Source organism: Patiria miniata, unplaced genomic scaffold (genome assembly GCF_015706575.1).
Source record: "Patiria miniata isolate m_02_andy unplaced genomic scaffold, ASM1570657v1 HiC_scaffold_3, whole genome shotgun sequence".
Lineage (NCBI taxonomy): Eukaryota > Metazoa > Echinodermata > Asteroidea > Valvatida > Asterinidae > Patiria > Patiria miniata.
The window spans coordinates 20,256,194-20,272,763 of record NW_024037069.1 but is presented as its reverse complement, the minus strand read 5'-3'; the positions used below and the strand labels follow the sequence as shown (position 1 = coordinate 20,272,763).

The following is a 16,570-nucleotide window of genomic DNA, read 5'->3' as shown; positions in this document are numbered from 1 at the left end:
TACATGTATTGAATTCCAGTTCCGTGATGACTATTGAACGAACAGCAAAACATCAGACAATAGGTTTTTTTACAAAAGAAACGCCCCCCGCATTTAGCTCCGGGCTTTTGACGCGTTCTTGCTTTGCCGCCCTCTATAGGTGACCTCTGACAAAGCACAGAACTCTAAACACTTTGACCGCCCACTCGGCAAACTATCAAAGCGTCTCATTTTAGAACTGAATCCGACCCAGTAAGATAAAAAGGAGATATTAAGATAAGTCAAGATTGCTTGAAGCGGGTGAATTTAGGTCTTTATCGCCGTTGAACCTTCCAAAATCATCGGGTAATTGGTGCGATCAGATGGTGAAAAATACCCCTGTTGTGAAAAGTGTGACGTTGCAAAAAGGAAATACTCCAATCAATCTTCTTCGAGTCAGGTGTTTTCGAATTATTGTGCCGACCCATAACTCAGTCAAGAATAGCATTGTTTACAAAAGCAGTCAAATTCGTCACGAGCCTTTACCAGATGACTGTTTTGGTGGTTCCAGTCACGGAGTGCACTCCCAATCCCTTCACAATGGAAAATTTCTCTTTAGAAAAGTTGGGGAAATGCCAGGGGGGTAAACATTTTTACGATCGCGCAGGTTTTTATTTTCTTTGTCCTCAATATGTCTGGTGAAGCTAACAGTAATCTGAATTGTGATACCACTTGAACTAGTCATGACTTGCAATTTACAAAAATGCAATAAAATAAAAATTAAAAAAAACCCAACAACCACGAAAACAACGAAAACGACAACAGCGACAACAGCGACAACAGCAACAACAACACCACCACCAACAATACCAGCAACAACAAACAACAACAACAACAACAACAACAACAACAACAACAACAACAACAACAACAACAACAACAACAACAACAACAACAACAGCAACAACAAAAGTTAAAGTTTACATCTTAAAAACACACTATTTCAACATCTAATAATACATTAACAGTCAAATTCAGTTTAAAACTTGTTTTACCTTAAATACTGAATACAAGAATTGGAAAAAAAATAAGCAGAAACTGCGAATTCAAAAGACAAAATCCAAAAGAGAAACAGACCCAAAAGCAATAAGTATAATATCCTCCAATTAAAAATATAAAGGTGTTTTGAAATACTTAAATACTGCATACTAAATAAGAAATAGAAAAACACCACAAAATACACACAGTTATGTCGGGCCAGCAATCTCTTTCCCACCCCTTCCAACCCGGAAACAATTTATAACTTGAAGAGGTTGAACAAGGAGGTTAGAACATTTGCTGGTATAATGCCATGAAAGTCTAGTTGTTTAGGAGGGAAAAAAGGGTCAAAATTGAGACCACTGCTTCATTCTTGTACTTTTTCGTGTCGGTGCTGGGTGCATGCAACTATTACAAAATATAGGAAATATAAAATGTATTATAAAAGTGGACATTATTTTTATTGTTTTATGTGAGTAATTTCCCACTTTTAGTTTACAGATTATTGCAGGTAAACTCCACAAACAGTTGATGCCATCACTACATGAAGATTATTTTATACAAGCGGAAACGTTTTCACTGGGCACACAGATGTTTAAAATTATTGAGAAGTAATGCATTGAAAACCAAAGCTGCAGGAAATGGCCGCAAAAGTTAGACGAATATTATACACCCGTCTTAGAGATGTTCTTAAGAAGTTTTTTGTTATGAAAGTTTTCACGCATTTGTAAGGAAATTCTGGTGCTGTTTTTTTGTTTTTGTTATGCTAATGCCAAGTTGCATGTTACCAAGCAACAGTGTGATGTCATTTCAGGCAGAAATCTCAATGTTGCAGCTATTTCAGCTATTGACATGATGTTATCGCAAACCCCCCATTCATTGATCTTGTCGACTTTGCAAACCCTTAAGTCTCAAATTACAATCTTGATGTTTACAAAATTGCAGATATATAAATGGCTACTCCAAAGCTCGAGTTGCCGCGTATAGGACCAACGGGAGCCACGCCATCGACCGGGGGAACGCGCTCCCGCTCCCGGGGGTCGTTACGGGCGAGCCCTCGGTAGGATCCGCCGTGTGGCACCGGTCAAGGTAGTCCCCAATGCAGGCGGCGTACTGCATGACGTGCATGATGTAGTTCTGCTCGTGGACCGAGTGGAACAGGTGGGACCAGGGCCCGCGAGAGAAGATGGCAACATCCTCGCCACCGTGCGTCTCGTACAAATGAAACATCAGAGCCTGCTGCTGGTAGTTAGAGTCAGCTGTTTATAAGAGTAAGAAAAAAAGTGAAGATTTTATAAATGTTTGTTTGAAAAGTTCAAAGCAGAACAATAGAACCGCTAACGTAGGGCTGGATAGCCCAGTTGTTAGAACACCGGAGCGGCAGTCCGAGGTCGCAGGTTCAAGCCCCCTCCAGTCAATTTTTTAGTTGACAATGGACAATGTCTTAACTACGACCCTCTTATTTTAAAAGAGTGCAGCAAAGTCACTCGACTAAAACTTAGACATTTGGATTGAATTTCATTCAATGGAATTAATCCAGTTTGAAATCTAGAAACAAGTTATTCTTCACTGTCACGGTCATTATTGTATGGGATCCAACGGTGCAGTTGAAACAGTAATTACCAAATAATGATAATCACAACCTGTATTAAAATCTGATTGAAACTTTCCAACAGCTGAATTCTTACGAAGCGTGTCTAGATACAAAACAAAATGTTGGAAATGATCCCTTTAGATTTAATGGAGAAAAAACGCTCCATTAGCTAGTGGCGTAAATCACTATGAAGCCCCGCCTACCCCCATGCAACCATGAAGCATTATCAATGTCCGGACAAATCACTACGGCTGTTTTAAATCAATCATTTTCGCCACGGGGTATGGTTTTTTTACTGATTAAACGTCAAAATAGCTTAATGACTTCAGCGGGTTAGGCAAAAATATGTCGCAAATGCGCGCCCTTCGAAACTGTACCAATGTCTAGCCCTAATGCTATTCCATGCTATAACATGCTATTCCATGTCAATGTTCAGTTTATTTCAAACCGCCCAAAATCCCGTTAAAACGTTAAGTAGCAGATTGACTAAAATAAATCATAAGTTAGTAAAATGATGGCAAACGGGAACACTTAAAAATTCAATTAGATAAGCGTAATTATTTAATATTATAATTTCGAATTGAAATTGTAACTAGATTAAATGGTACTTTTGTTAAAATACATGTTATTGGTTCATCTAACAATGTGCAACTTAAAAACTGTTTCCTGAAAATGTTTACTCCCAAAAAGTGATTAAAAGTTACTTTTACATGTTAATATTGATGCGTGTGTCAAACATAACTGCACCAAACGTTTATGGTGGTTCTAGACAGCGGCTAAACGGGGGTGGGGTGTGGGGGGGGGGGGGTTCAACACCCCCTCCTCCCGATCCATTACTGATCAATAGTCGTCATAGTGCTCTCAATTATATCAAGAATTCCAGTCATAGAGCTATCAACTCTAAATGTGTTCAAATCGAGACGGGTTATCCCGAATACATGCGAATCAAACGAGCTTACATTAACTAATCAGGTTAACGTCTTGAGTTAGCTGTAACGTGAATTAATTATCATAAGTTACCTGTGTTAACGTTGGTTATATTCGGGCGCTCATCAGTCTCAACTAGTGACTTCTGGACGATCGAATTGTAAGGCCCGTTGTAATAGCCAAGTGTGGTATATGGTAGTCCACGCTCGTCAGAGAATATCTTATCTGCCAAAAACGGGACAAGATTGGGACATGAGATTGAGGTGCTCAGCCCAAAGCAAGAACAGAAATCATTTCAATTCTCACCACGCGCCTTATTCACGAGTTGGCCATTTTTGTTGAGTTCCCTTAACATATATCAATCATTCTTAACTGTTGAATGGGATGGCGCCAGACTATTTTCGCAGGCATGATGCAGCCTTTTTTTACTGTAATTTTTTTTTTAAATCTTGCTTCAAACATTAGGGAACGTTTAATTACGAATTATAAATTACTCATTTCAGCAGACTGGAATTAATTAGTAATTAACTTGCTTTTATTTCTCTACACAAGTTCCAAAAACGAAGATTTTACCTCACTCTCAATCCAATATGGCCGACTCGTGAACGAGGCCCAGAGAGAGGAAACGCGTAAGGAAACGAATATGAATTGAATAAACCATGTCGCCCCTCTGTTTTGTTGTTATTGTAACCGCAGATGCTTAAAGTTGGTGTGTACGTGCTTTTTGGGTGCGGCACCTTCAAAAATAGTTTTGCAAATTGAATTGATAATTTTCTAGCATTATATTAGTTGTGAGCTTTCCAATGAGACATCGCACGAAAAAAATCAGCCCGCGACAAGTAATCAATTCCTAAATTTCAACTTCTGAATTAAGAGCGGCACGCTCCTAATTCGTTCTGAATAGTGTGCGCCATTTCTGAACTGAAGCGCGCCTTTTAAAACCACTATTTAAAACTGTACAAAGACCTGCAAAAACAAATAAGCATATTTATTTGTTGCAGGACATTATATTCCATTAAGTTTTGTTCCGAAAAGAAAACTCAAAATTTAAAAAAAAAACACGTATATACCAACTTAAATACAATATGCAGATTTTGCTTTATAATGCATATGCTGTTGTATATGGAAAGAACCTCACTGCTTAGTACTTCACACGATTATTCTACCTGTACGATTGCTGTAGTCTTTCCAAGAAGAACAGCAGAAAAAGTGCAAGAATCAATTGAATTATCCAGCGAAGTCCATTCCTAATATCATGTATCATTATTGAACGATTAACAATTAAACCTTCTAAAACTTTCACCCACTAGTAATTCTAGTACTATCGACACCATCAAAACGAAAATACATACATCACTTTGATACTATCTTGCTTTATGGAGGACATTTGTAACTTTTTTATGGGTAGATTTTTTTTTTTTTTTTACAAAAAGCGGTAAAGAGAGAACGAAAGGACAGATGAGAGATAAGGAGCAATGAGACATGGGAATCGACTGACCCAGAATCTTATGACCCCGTGGCTGGTACCCAGCGAACGATAACGTATGCCCGTGATCGGCTGTCACAGTGATCAGAGTGTTGTCATTTGTCAACGCCACTGCTTTGCTAACAGCCTGCTCAAGCGCGATGGTGTCGCTCAGGGCATGAGAGGCGAGGGAGAGATGGTGTGCGTGGTCTATCCTACCGGCTGGAAAGAAGTTGGGGAAACATTAAGAGTATTAATGGACTGATTGGTCGGTCGTTGTCGGCTGTTTGGTTGTTGGTCGGTAAATGTCGGTCTGTTGGTCGATTGCGACAATTATTTGCTCGGTTGATTGGTCTGTCAGGTTTCATTTTAATTAGTTGGTTCGTCGGTTTGTCTCACAGTAAGTTGATTGTATTGTTGTTGACAGGACGTTCTGTCTGTCCTGCTGTGCCGGTCAGTTGAAATCGTTGAATGGTCAGTTGATCGGTTGCGGGTTTATCAGTTCGTGGTTGGTAGGTTTAAAGTCATTTTGTTCGGTTGGTTGACTGGTTGTCGACCAGTCGGTCGGTTTGTCGAAGGCTCGATTGAACGAATTGGTCGATCCGTATAGAAGGTTGTTTCTGTTGGTTTGTCGGTCGGTACGTCGGTAGGTCCGTAGTTGAGTTTGTCTGTAAGTTGGTTGATCAGTCGGTTAATTGGTCGGCCATCAGTGGGTCGGTCCTTCATTCAGTCAGTCGGTCGGTTCGACAGGTCGGCTGTTTGTCCGACTTTCAGTCGAAACGGTAATGCATCGGCCGGTTTTGACTACACGTATTAAGTCAGATTGTCTCATCAGTACCGCAAAACAGAACACGAATGCAATATTCGTACCTTCGATGAAAAGAAAGAATCGATTATTTTTCCGCCGGAGCAATCTGATTGCCTTCTCCATCATCTCAGCAAGGCTCGGTTGTTCACCGACGCCTTGAGCTCTGTCGTCAGAGTAATGCAGATGTTCATAGCCGAACAGTCCTGGGAATAGAAGATTTGAGATTCAACCCATGTATTTTAGGCCTCCCGAAGTTACATTTTGGCATGTCAAAATAATTTTCACCCTGCTGACCACAGCCATAGTCGGCTCCCTGCAAGATTGTCTGTCTTTATTCAAATCAAACTACCTTTTTTTTTTAAATAGTGTAGGATAAATTTAATTGGACAAGGTGGATCCTTGCTGCCATTAAAAGTTGTGAATATGAATGTTGAGCATGCTAAGTAATCACTGAAAGAATAAAATACAAATAAACATGATTTTTGGGCTGAAATCGCAAAACCAAAGCAATTCACATTCCATGCGTGTTTTCGAAAGGAAACAAGAAAAGGAGATTTCAAATTTCCATTAGAAGAAAGTTCTTATTCCTCAGGTAAGTTTCCTTATTGCATTGCTAGATGCACTTAACACAAAATGCTAAACGGGTCAATTCGAATAGAGAGCTGTTTGTACCAAGCAGATAGTCCGTATTCCACGGATCGATCCGGTCGAACTCCGTCTGGTTCCACACGTACTTCGCAATTCCCTTCTGACTGTATCTCGCTTGCCACTCCTCGATCAGATTCCTCCCGTCCGGCCTGGCTCCAAACTTGTCCGGTTCCACCGGATCGGAGAGGTTATACGGGGTCAGCCAGCCGCGACCGCCTCCCATGATGACCTGGAGACATAAGACACTGTCACAGACACTGCTACACTGCTGAAACTGGCTTGACAAAACCGGCCCATAACCCAGGCATCCACCCATCCACTTGCACAGACTTGTTTACGTTACATACCGAGTGTGGACATTCCTTTGTTTTCGTGTAATTAAGAAAAACCTGTGAAAAAAATTCATTTTTTTAATTTTGCGACTGATAAACCTAACCCAAAAGGTGACTGTTCTACGTTCCGACACCCCTATGTTCCAACAACCCGCACATTAGATTGTGTTAGTCCCGATAGGGTTAGGGTCAGGGTTAGGGTTAGGGTTAGGGTTAGGGTTAGGGTTAGGGTTAGGGTTAGGGTTAGGGTTAGGGTTAGGGTTAGGAATAGGAATATGTGCAGTCGGAACATCGGGGTGTCGGAACATAAAGGTGTAACCACCCAAAAGTGCCTCTAAACCTGTTTTCTAGAGAGGGGGAAACACTGTGTGGACGTGGGCAAGTCCACACTTCGTATCTGAAACCTGGTTTATGTAGGCATCTTTTGTTTGAAAGTCCACACAGTGAATGTAATGCTTGTACACCTATGCAGACAAACCAAACCAACTACCAAACCAAATACCCACCAAAAAAACAGCACAATTCTAATGTCCATGAGCCTGTAAGAAAGGTATAGGTGCATGTTAAGGTTTCATTAGGGGGCAGGGGTATCTCCACCTCTCTGATTTAAATCGGACTAATACTGACACTCCCGGCTCATCCCGACGCTCATCTCTCCCCGTGGCATCTGTAGATGATTTAGAAAGGTGGCCGTCAAGATGCATGTTCTTTGCCTGTTAACAGAAGTTCTTTTTGCAATAAATTCCTTTCCTTCTAAAGTTGTACATAACTATTGGACCAACCTTATAGTCTACTGCATAACTAAGTGGTGATATGACGTCTTACACTGTACGAATTGGTTGAACACTGTTGGGTTATCTGCCCAACATTGGTTTGAATTTGTTGGTTAAATTGGGCAAAAAGTGACCGACTATTGGGGAGAATTAGCCCGAGAGAGTTGGCCGTTGGTATGTTGACCGACATTGGGCAAAATACCAACCCGTATTTGCCCAACTTTTTTTCAGTGAAAGAGCGGTTCGTGTACACGGTGTACATTGTACATGCGCCAAAAGATTGTCACAACGAGTGGATATCCATTGTTGATGGTAAAGAGGTTACGGATAGAGTTTTACCTGCAAAAAAAAGTGGAGTGAGCGATAGAGTTGTTTATGTTTACCGATCTGCACCTAACACGCTGCAATTTCCTTTTTCAGATTTACTGCAGCAATAGGGGATGGGTCACGGATCCTGTTACACTGTTTAATCTATATGCAAATTTCTTGCAAAGGACTGCCAATTTTTCGTTTGGCTTTCATCACAAAAAAGGGTCAAATCGTATCGGCAAAGTATTATTGGCACCGAGTGCACCTGACCTTTGCACTATAAGAGTATATTGTTAAAAAATAATGCTCTAACTTATGAACGACTGTTTCTTAGGTATTGGTATCATCAATGGACATTAAATTAAATGAATCCGAAATAAATTCTTGATTAATCCGAGACATGCACATGGTTAATGTTAATGGTTTGCTGGTACAATCTCAAAACTTTGTGAGGGGCGCTTGAAAATATATGCACAACGGCGCCTGGACTTTTGTGCCGGAGGCTTCAGTCTGTGTGTAATATATTTCCGCACAGATGAAAATTGACAACGCGAACATTATTGTTGTTTAGAGATCAAAGGTGGACTTCACTGCTTTACAGGCAAGCAGGATGTGAGCTAAAAAAAATATGAAAGGCTTTTTATGGTCACCTAAACCAGATGAATTTCGTGGGAATTAGGCTTGGTTCTATTGTGGTAGTTATGTTCAGTCAATCGTTGTTGTTGCCACTGGCGAACAGGCAGCTCGACAGTACTATTTATAACAAGAAAAAAATAGTTCTTGGCATTTTTTTATACTTTGTACTGTATGTGTTCCATGTCCGGGCTTTCAATACGTCTCGATCTCGGTGCATGGAACGGGTAATTTCATGCTGCTTCCAGGCATAGATATCTGCTAAGCACCAAATATTTGCTTAGCCAAAAGAACGGTTCATCGGATGTCTGAGAGTGGTTCTCATTGGATTTGTCGCTAAGCACGTATTTGTGCTGAGCTATTTCTATTAAAGCCTCGGGCCTCAGATTTTTCTCTCTCCGGTATTTTGACCAAGGGTGTCAGTGATAATTAGGCTCAGTCTTGGTTTCCAAGTTTTAAGTCTCAACTACACATTACAGATTAGGTACACTAAGATGATGGATAGGCCTAAAGCAAATCATTCCCAATAACTGTTACAACTTTCCAAATTTGAGGTTATTACATGCAGTTCTACTCTGTATGAATGGAGTCCTTTTTTAAAATCAAATTTAACTTGACAAGTTCTTCGTTTCGCCCTAAATGATATGCTGTTCACCCTGACAAAAAATAAGGAAATTGAACTGGTGACAATACATAAAAACAGAGATTGCATCTTTAAAGTAAGCCCCTCTACTACGATTTCTGGCTCCGCCCTTTAAAGAGGGCCATGCTATGTAGACCAATTAAAATAAAATTTGCCATCAGTATTTGGATCTCAGACAAGAATAATGGCTTTGTGGATCAATATAGCAAATATGTGTATTTCGATGCGGGTCTTATAATTGTAACACATTTGGGTAAGCCTTTCTCTTCTTTGGAGCAACAAAAGTTGTTATTTAAATGCGGAATCCGTGCAACTAAACATGCTCAAACTGAGTAGGCCTAAACAGTGCTCATACAGTTACGTTGATGTCAAGTGCAAAACCTTCCAAAGAATAATGAAGATTTCAAAATTTCGAGAAAAAAAAAACTTACATCGATGTCAAAGTCCGACTCGACCAGCTGGGCGGCGATGTCCTTGCAGCCGGCCTGCCGTGCCTCCTCCGGTAGGGCGGCCTCCCAGAACCGCTCCGGTACGTGTGCGTACGTCGCTGCTGGCGATGCATGAGTCACCCGTGTCGTAGTGACAAAACCCACGGCCATTCCTGCATTCAAAATACACATTTTGTTTTACAACTTAATTCATTTACATTGAGAAAATTATCTTAGCATTTAGATTTGGTAGGTTTAGCCCTGGCCAGTTTGTGAACAGGGTTCAAATTTATAGCGAATATGCCGAGCACGAAAAAAAAAGGCTTAGTAAAATGTGTACTGAGCAAAACAAATCAGCAAGTCTTCTACAAAAATGTACAGCTTTCCAATGTAGTTTTTGCTGTTTTTCTCTCAGTGAATTTAATTCGCTTAGCCAAAAATATATGCTTAACAGCTCTTAAATGATTAAATCTGTACAAGACACATCTCCTCTGTCATCAGAATAAAATATTGTGTAGCAAATCTGCTGAATCTTATACATCTCTTATATAAAAATGAACATTTACTGAAATTATAATTCAACGTGGTAATCATTCCGATACCTCCTGAAATGAGGTGACATAATTGTTTACTTCTTGTTATCAACTCAAATTCTTTCTCAATTTCAAAGAGTGAAATTCACTCCATTCGAGTGAAGATTCACTCCCACAGTCGGAAACTAGGGACTAGACGTTTTGGAGTGAAATTTCTTCAATCGTAAAAATCGAGTTTTTACTCAAGCTTCGACTGAAGTGGTTCATTTTTCAGACTATTTCAATCGAAAGTGAGAGTGATTTTCACTCTAAAACGTTTAGTCCCTAATTTCATTCTTTGGAATTAAGAGAGTTGTTTGTCCGTCTCTCGTTAAATCATGTCCTTGTGTTAAACTTCAATGATTCCATCCGTTTCTTAACGACATTCATGCTAAGACCGCAGTCAACACACCTGCTTCCTTGGCCAGTTTCAAGATCGAGTCCACGCTATGGTTCATCGTGGTTGGGTAGCACACTGAAACGTTTTTGATCCCGGCGTCCAATCCGATTGTGCGTCTCTTCGCCTTGACGCCGGTCAGGTACGCGGTGGCAGTCCCGGCTGAGTCCGGTACCTGAGAGTTCGTGTTGTATGTCTGTGTAACAAAGGAAAGAGGAGCTAGACAATTAGTGTAATTGATTATTGATAGTTTTTTTTTTACTTATCTCAAACTGAAAGAACTAATTTCTATACAGGGTGAGTCAAAAAACGAAACCCAAATGTCGGGACTATTGTTTTAGTGAAGTTCTGCATGTAGCACTTTCAAAATCTAGGATATGAAAGCCCAATTCATAAGCTTTCTTTTAGTACAAGAATCATTCCAGTCACTTATGTACTTTTTAAGTTACGGAATTTTAAACACAACCACCGTTTTAAAGTTCTGCCCACGGATCACTAAAAAGGTGTGCGTTCTTTCGGCATAACGAAAACAATTCACACACATCCCTATGTGGTTTGTTTTCGTTTTGCTGAAAGAACACTTACCTTTTTGTGATTCATGGACATAATTTTAAAACGATGGTTGTGTTTAATGAATTGGACTTTCATATCTTAAATTTTATAATTGTTACATGCAGAACTTCACTAAAACAATGGTCCCGACTTCTTTTTTTTTTTTTTTACCCACCCTGTATTAGGCCTTCATCAGATTCGATTCTGTGAAATGAAATGTGCAGTGCTAACACGTGATCACCTTAGAGTATCCAAAATGAGGGAAGTCCTCGAAGGACAGTTTAGCCTCCTCCCCAGGCGCTCCTGCTCGCTGCCCTTTCATGATCCGTGCAGCAGTTATTGTGCTTACACCGAGTCCATCCCCAATGAAAAAAATAACGGCTTCGGCGCGGTTAGTGTTGTGCTCAGTGGACCTGAGGGCGGCTCGGAGTTCGTCGTGCGCTTCGCTCCTCCAAAACAGCGGATTCGTTTCCTCTGTTAAAAAAAGGAATTCTTACATGAAACTTGGTAGAGATATAAACCATGTGACGGTTTTACGGAATCTAGCTTTGTCTACGTCCAGTACACTTTCTAAAAGTATAGGCCTACTATATATTTACACTTCAAAATACGTTACGTTTTTCATCGAATTATCTGATGTTGATTGTCAAGTGTTAAAAACAGTACAGTGTCTAACAAAAAGCAATATGATCACTTGTGAAATGATACAAACTTAATTGTTGGAATTTTGAAAATATTTTTTTTTTAAATAGTTCTCTTAAAATATTTCAGTACAGGGAGATCCGACTGCCGATCTTCATAAAAACGAATATATATAAAATTGATATAACATCAACGTCAAATTAATATTAACTTTTAATCAGCCTATCAATTTCCACTTAGAGATACGAAGTAGATTTTTGAACAGCTGTATCTGCAGTAGGCAAACACGCAATCGAGATAAACCCGACATAACTATGATCATCCAGCACTCGACAGTTGCGAATTAATAGGAAAGGTGTGAACATTGAATCTTGACACCATCTTGAAAAGACCAGTAAAAGTATTACAATTTATACACATAGAAAATAGATAAAAAATAGCCAAAATCTGACGGAGCAAGCTACAACAAAATTGCACTCTAAAATTGGAATGTTGATTGTGCTAAAATAGATAAATTAAAAAACATAAGTTTTAGAAAGAACTCTTATTCAAACGACAACATTTAAATAAAACTGCAATAGTTGGATAATTTCACTTTGATAATGTGAGCTCAATATCAAATTATGCTTAGCATTAAATTGTTCTTGGTAGAACGTGGTTACCAGCGATTAATACTTTGTGATAGCTATTTTTCGCTGGTTCTCAATCTGACTTGTATAAACTTGTTGAGCATTACGTCTTTACTAAGTGTCCAACATATTTCGCACATGGTACTAACATATCATTTTACAAGGACATAGCACAACATTTTACGAAAGAAGAAAGCTAAGAAAATTTATAAAATTAAAACAAATAGTAGTGCCGTGGGTGTTCAATTAGCCATCGTGTATACAGTAGGTCAAGTTTAAGACCATTTACGAAATGAATATGACCCAACAAAACAGGACTCAATACCTGTGTACGTCAGATAGAAAACGAAACAGATGTGTGGAATTCTTTAATTTAAATTAAGGCTTTTTTTTCTTTCGCACAAATATTTCATGATTTGTGAGTAGACCGGTCACTTACCCAATCCATTTGTTATCGGCGTACACATGACCATCAAGACTAGAGTCCAAATCACCCAACTTGTCCTCCGGGTCAGAGCCATCATTCGTGTTCCACAGGCGACGTGTGTGTGCAGGCACGGTTCCCAATGTATTAATAAATATGCGAATCACACCACAGACGAACACGACAGGTCAATATCGAATTAAATATGGGGGTCAACTGTTTATTCTTGTCAACTCAACTCCTCAATAATAATGTTTAAATTCTTTGATTTTTTTCTTATGCCGTGAAATGTTGACTGTTGGACTTCGTTGAGTGGATATCGTAAAACGGGTGGCAGAAATTACGGGTACATTAAAGTTTTATGCAAATATTTGCAGTGATATTTGCTGCATAGAAAATGGGTTCATAATGTGTGGTGCGCTTGCCCTTCTTTGTGGCCTTTATATTCAAATCAAACATAGAGTACAGTACACTTCTCCGCACACGTCGAGTGCCATTGGTGACGGAATTTTTGCTGCTTAAATTCTATGACTTCTGTTCCAATTTTTTTTAATTCAAAACCGCCACTGCAAACATAGAAAAAGTAGAGCAAAGAAACTATCATGCCACCTGGTTCCTTTGAAATGTAAATTGTATATATTTAGCCTTCGGTTGTCACTGTTCAAAATCGAAACCGATTGATTTGTAGTTGAACTTTCAAAAATTCGGGGGAAAAAGGCTGTACAAAGGGTAGTGATCAGGCGCGGATCTGGGCCCCCCAACTCTGGCAAAAAAGGCCAAGTATCCGGGAGAAAAAAAGCTTTAAACCCCAGCCCCTGCGAAAACTTCTGAGTGATTTCTAAAGATGATAGAGCGGCTGCTCCCAATATTTTGAAAAGGTTAAATAGTCGCAAAATATTTCTTATTAAGGTATCCCATTTAAAAAAAAAGGAGCATTCTCACCGGCTCGATGACGTCAGAACATTGAGGTCCCTTTCTCTTACTTGACAGTTAATTACTTATGGATTATGGAAGATGCCGATTCTTTTGAGGACATTTTGTTAAGCGGTGTGTTTGTCGCGTCCGGGCTCAATATAAGTCACAAAGACCCTAAGGCAAATCTGTTCTGCAAGTAGGCTAATATTTTTTTGTCATGAACCTACAATTTGTGAGAAATATTCTAGACTTTACTTTTTGTTATTTTTTTTCAGTTTCAATCAATCCTCTACTGTATTCGATATTGGTGCTTTATTTGACTCGATTCCTTGTTCTGATAATCGATTCCATACTAATATTTTATTCTATTTCTTGTTAGTTCCTGTCGATAATGTTGACGAAGCAGACGACCGGTATTAATTTGCGCCCTCTATCGATGACAAAACCAGAATTTAACGTGTACAAAGATGAATCTGGTTACACATATATCTGATAGAGACTTTGGAGTCCAGAAGTTATATGATTGCGTTGCCTGTGATCGACAGTCACTCCACAAACCTCTTAAAACTATGGATTTCAACTTTAACCCATTATTTGATGCTGAGCTTTAAACGGATGACTTTTATTAGTGTAAATTCTGTTTTTGTTCCTCTCTTTCAAAAAAAGTGCACCAAAAGAGCTAAAAGCAGATATTTATCGGTCAAGTTGATGTAGTTTGTTTACATATTACTGTTTTGAGGAACTTTTCGACCCGGAGAAAGGGTCAGTCAGAGGGCACAAAACCGCATGTCCATCATTGTTACGCTGCAATCGGAATTGCGTTACTATACAATCAGAAGAGATATTGGAGAGTTTACGTTGAGACTGAGAACTATAAGCAAAGTTGAGAGTGTCACAGGATGGGACCTACTGCACCTGTGCCGTGAGCTGTTTACATGTACTTCGTCCAAGCTAATAGGTCTGATTGGGCCTTCAATGGTGTTGACTTCCGCGATAACCCCAAGTATATTTCTAATTAAAGCTCAAGGTGGAAAATCTCGCGATGGAGTGTGTATGCCACCGTAGATGGCGCCCTTTTAGTAAAGTGGCGGTTTTGGGTTTTGCGTGTGACCGTGATAATCCGTGGAAAGGAACTTTCGTTAATGCGAGTTAGAGTTAGCCTAAGGTAACATGTATACAGATTTGTTGGTGTCATGTCTGATATTGCAACTCATCTCCAAAACCTTGCATAAAATGGATCATTTTGTGTAATTAAGTATTTCCCCAAAGCTTGACTGCAGAAACAAACACTTTTGCGCAAGACTACAATATTGCAAGTAAACTAAGAATCTCAAGTTTTAACAGATAAATAATGTTGACTCGTAACTCAATTTTCATTTTAAATGAAATGTTCACTTTGTTTTGCTGAGAAAGGCTACTTCGTCCTGCTCTGTATCGTAACAAAAACAACAAGCACACACCACTGTAAGATGTCCAGAGATCTTACGGCGTCTTATTCGACAATAAGCTTCAACAATAATTGTATGATAGCACCGCTAAAACTGACATTTAAAAGTTTAGTCCACTGAAGACTAGTTTGTTAACGCGTAATCTAATTCTGACGATACGGTTTCTTAAATTTAGAAATGCTTGTTGACTTATACGGATAACTGCACCAAGTTTATCTGACAATACCAAAATTACCCTAATTCGATAAGAACTTCAAAGGGCAAATTTCGTTTTCGAGTGACTTTGAGGTGAAGTGATTAATCACGATGTCCGTGATGCCTACGTTGTTGTGTCACTGGCCGGTCATAATCTACCGTAAAATTGTGACTTGACTGAACTTACGGACAATTTTCGGGACCGTCATTTCGGCGTTTGATCCCCGGGATTCCTGGCATACAAGGCCCGGCATGGCGCTCCGTGTGCTTCGCTTCGCTCTTGTGGCGTCGTTGGCTGTCCTGATCAAGCAAACTCTAGCAGGTTAGTGGTGCACCTAAACCTCTTTTTGTACTTTGTGCAGGCCCATTGTGTAGCTGTAAGAGGAAAGAGAACTGAAGTCGGAATCGTTTGCTATGCATTTATGTTCCGTTTAATGTAATAATATGGGCTTTTTTTTGTAATGGCAACAATGGCAACAAAATTGTTCATGAATTATTTCTCCATCTAACCAAACTCTTAAAGTATAACCGTTCGCCGTTTTTCATGTCGCTTGATTTTTTCCTGCGATAATTTCACGTTACCTTTGCTCTTCTTTCATTTTGGACTAAAGTAATATGACATTGTTTCTTAAGATCGGACAAGATGGCTCTCAGAGGTTACATGGCAAATTGGGAAATGGGTATAGTCGAAAGAGAAACCGAAGACACAGAGTAACTTGCTTCCAAATTTTTTTCTGTTTATTTTAAAGTTAAGCCAACTCACAACTCTTGAAGGTTTTGCCTATAGTGTGACTTCGATTTTACCAATTGAACATCAGCCATAGTTAAGACAGGAGATAAAAATAAATTGAAAAACGTTTGCAATATCTCCCTCACATAACAATTGTGTTTGTTCACATAACCAACTTATCTTTGTAAACATCCATTTCTTAAATGTAAAAGTAACACTGCTACATCGTACATTTATACAATCCCTATTGCTTGGTCTTTAAAACACCTTGAAATTAAAACCACCAAACAAACTCAAGAAAAACAATATGCATTTTGAGACGCAATGTCCTACATATTACCGACTTGCTTTTATATACTACGAAGACAAACACTTTATATATTATACAGTCAAGCTTGCACCAAGCGTAAAATAACTGCAGTCAAGTCTAAATAAGTGGTTTTAAAGTAAATGTTTCTAGCTTAAATACAGTGTCTCATTGGTGGTGTTTGACTGAGAGTGTTTATTGCA

The 16,570-nt window shown here is 39.3% G+C and overlaps 1 protein-coding gene across 1 annotated transcript; it reads right to left on the bottom strand.

The window, feature by feature from the left end:
* Window positions 1–1,723: 1,723 nt before the first annotated feature.
* On the bottom strand, window positions 1,724–12,891 carry LOC119737102 (alkaline phosphatase-like). Its single transcript, XM_038211196.1, has 9 exons — window positions 12,788–12,891; window positions 11,319–11,551; window positions 10,541–10,721; window positions 9,560–9,729; window positions 6,463–6,667; window positions 5,853–5,993; window positions 5,016–5,204; window positions 3,611–3,742; window positions 1,724–2,255 (listed from the first exon to the last, which is right to left on the bottom strand). The coding sequence occupies exons 1-9, from the start codon at window positions 12,870–12,872 to the stop codon at window positions 1,954–1,956; spliced, it is 1,638 nt and encodes a 545-aa protein (XP_038067124.1). The 5' UTR covers window positions 12,873–12,891; the 3' UTR covers window positions 1,724–1,953.
* Window positions 12,892–16,570: the final 3,679 nt, after the last annotated feature.

Bases quoted from the DNA above. Each gene is read 5' to 3' on its own strand.
- LOC119737102 (XM_038211196.1), bottom strand. From the start codon at position 12,872: ATGATGGCTCTGACCCGGAGGACAAGTTGGGTGATTTGGACTCTAGTC. The intron at 11,552-12,787 runs GTAAGTGACCGG...TTTTTTTAACAG, and splicing joins GCCGATAACAAATGGATTGG to AGGAAACGAATCCGCTGTTT. The intron at 5,205-5,852 runs GTACGAATATTG...ACTTCTTTCCAG, and splicing joins ATTCTTTCTTTTCATCGAAG to CCGGTAGGATAGACCACGCA.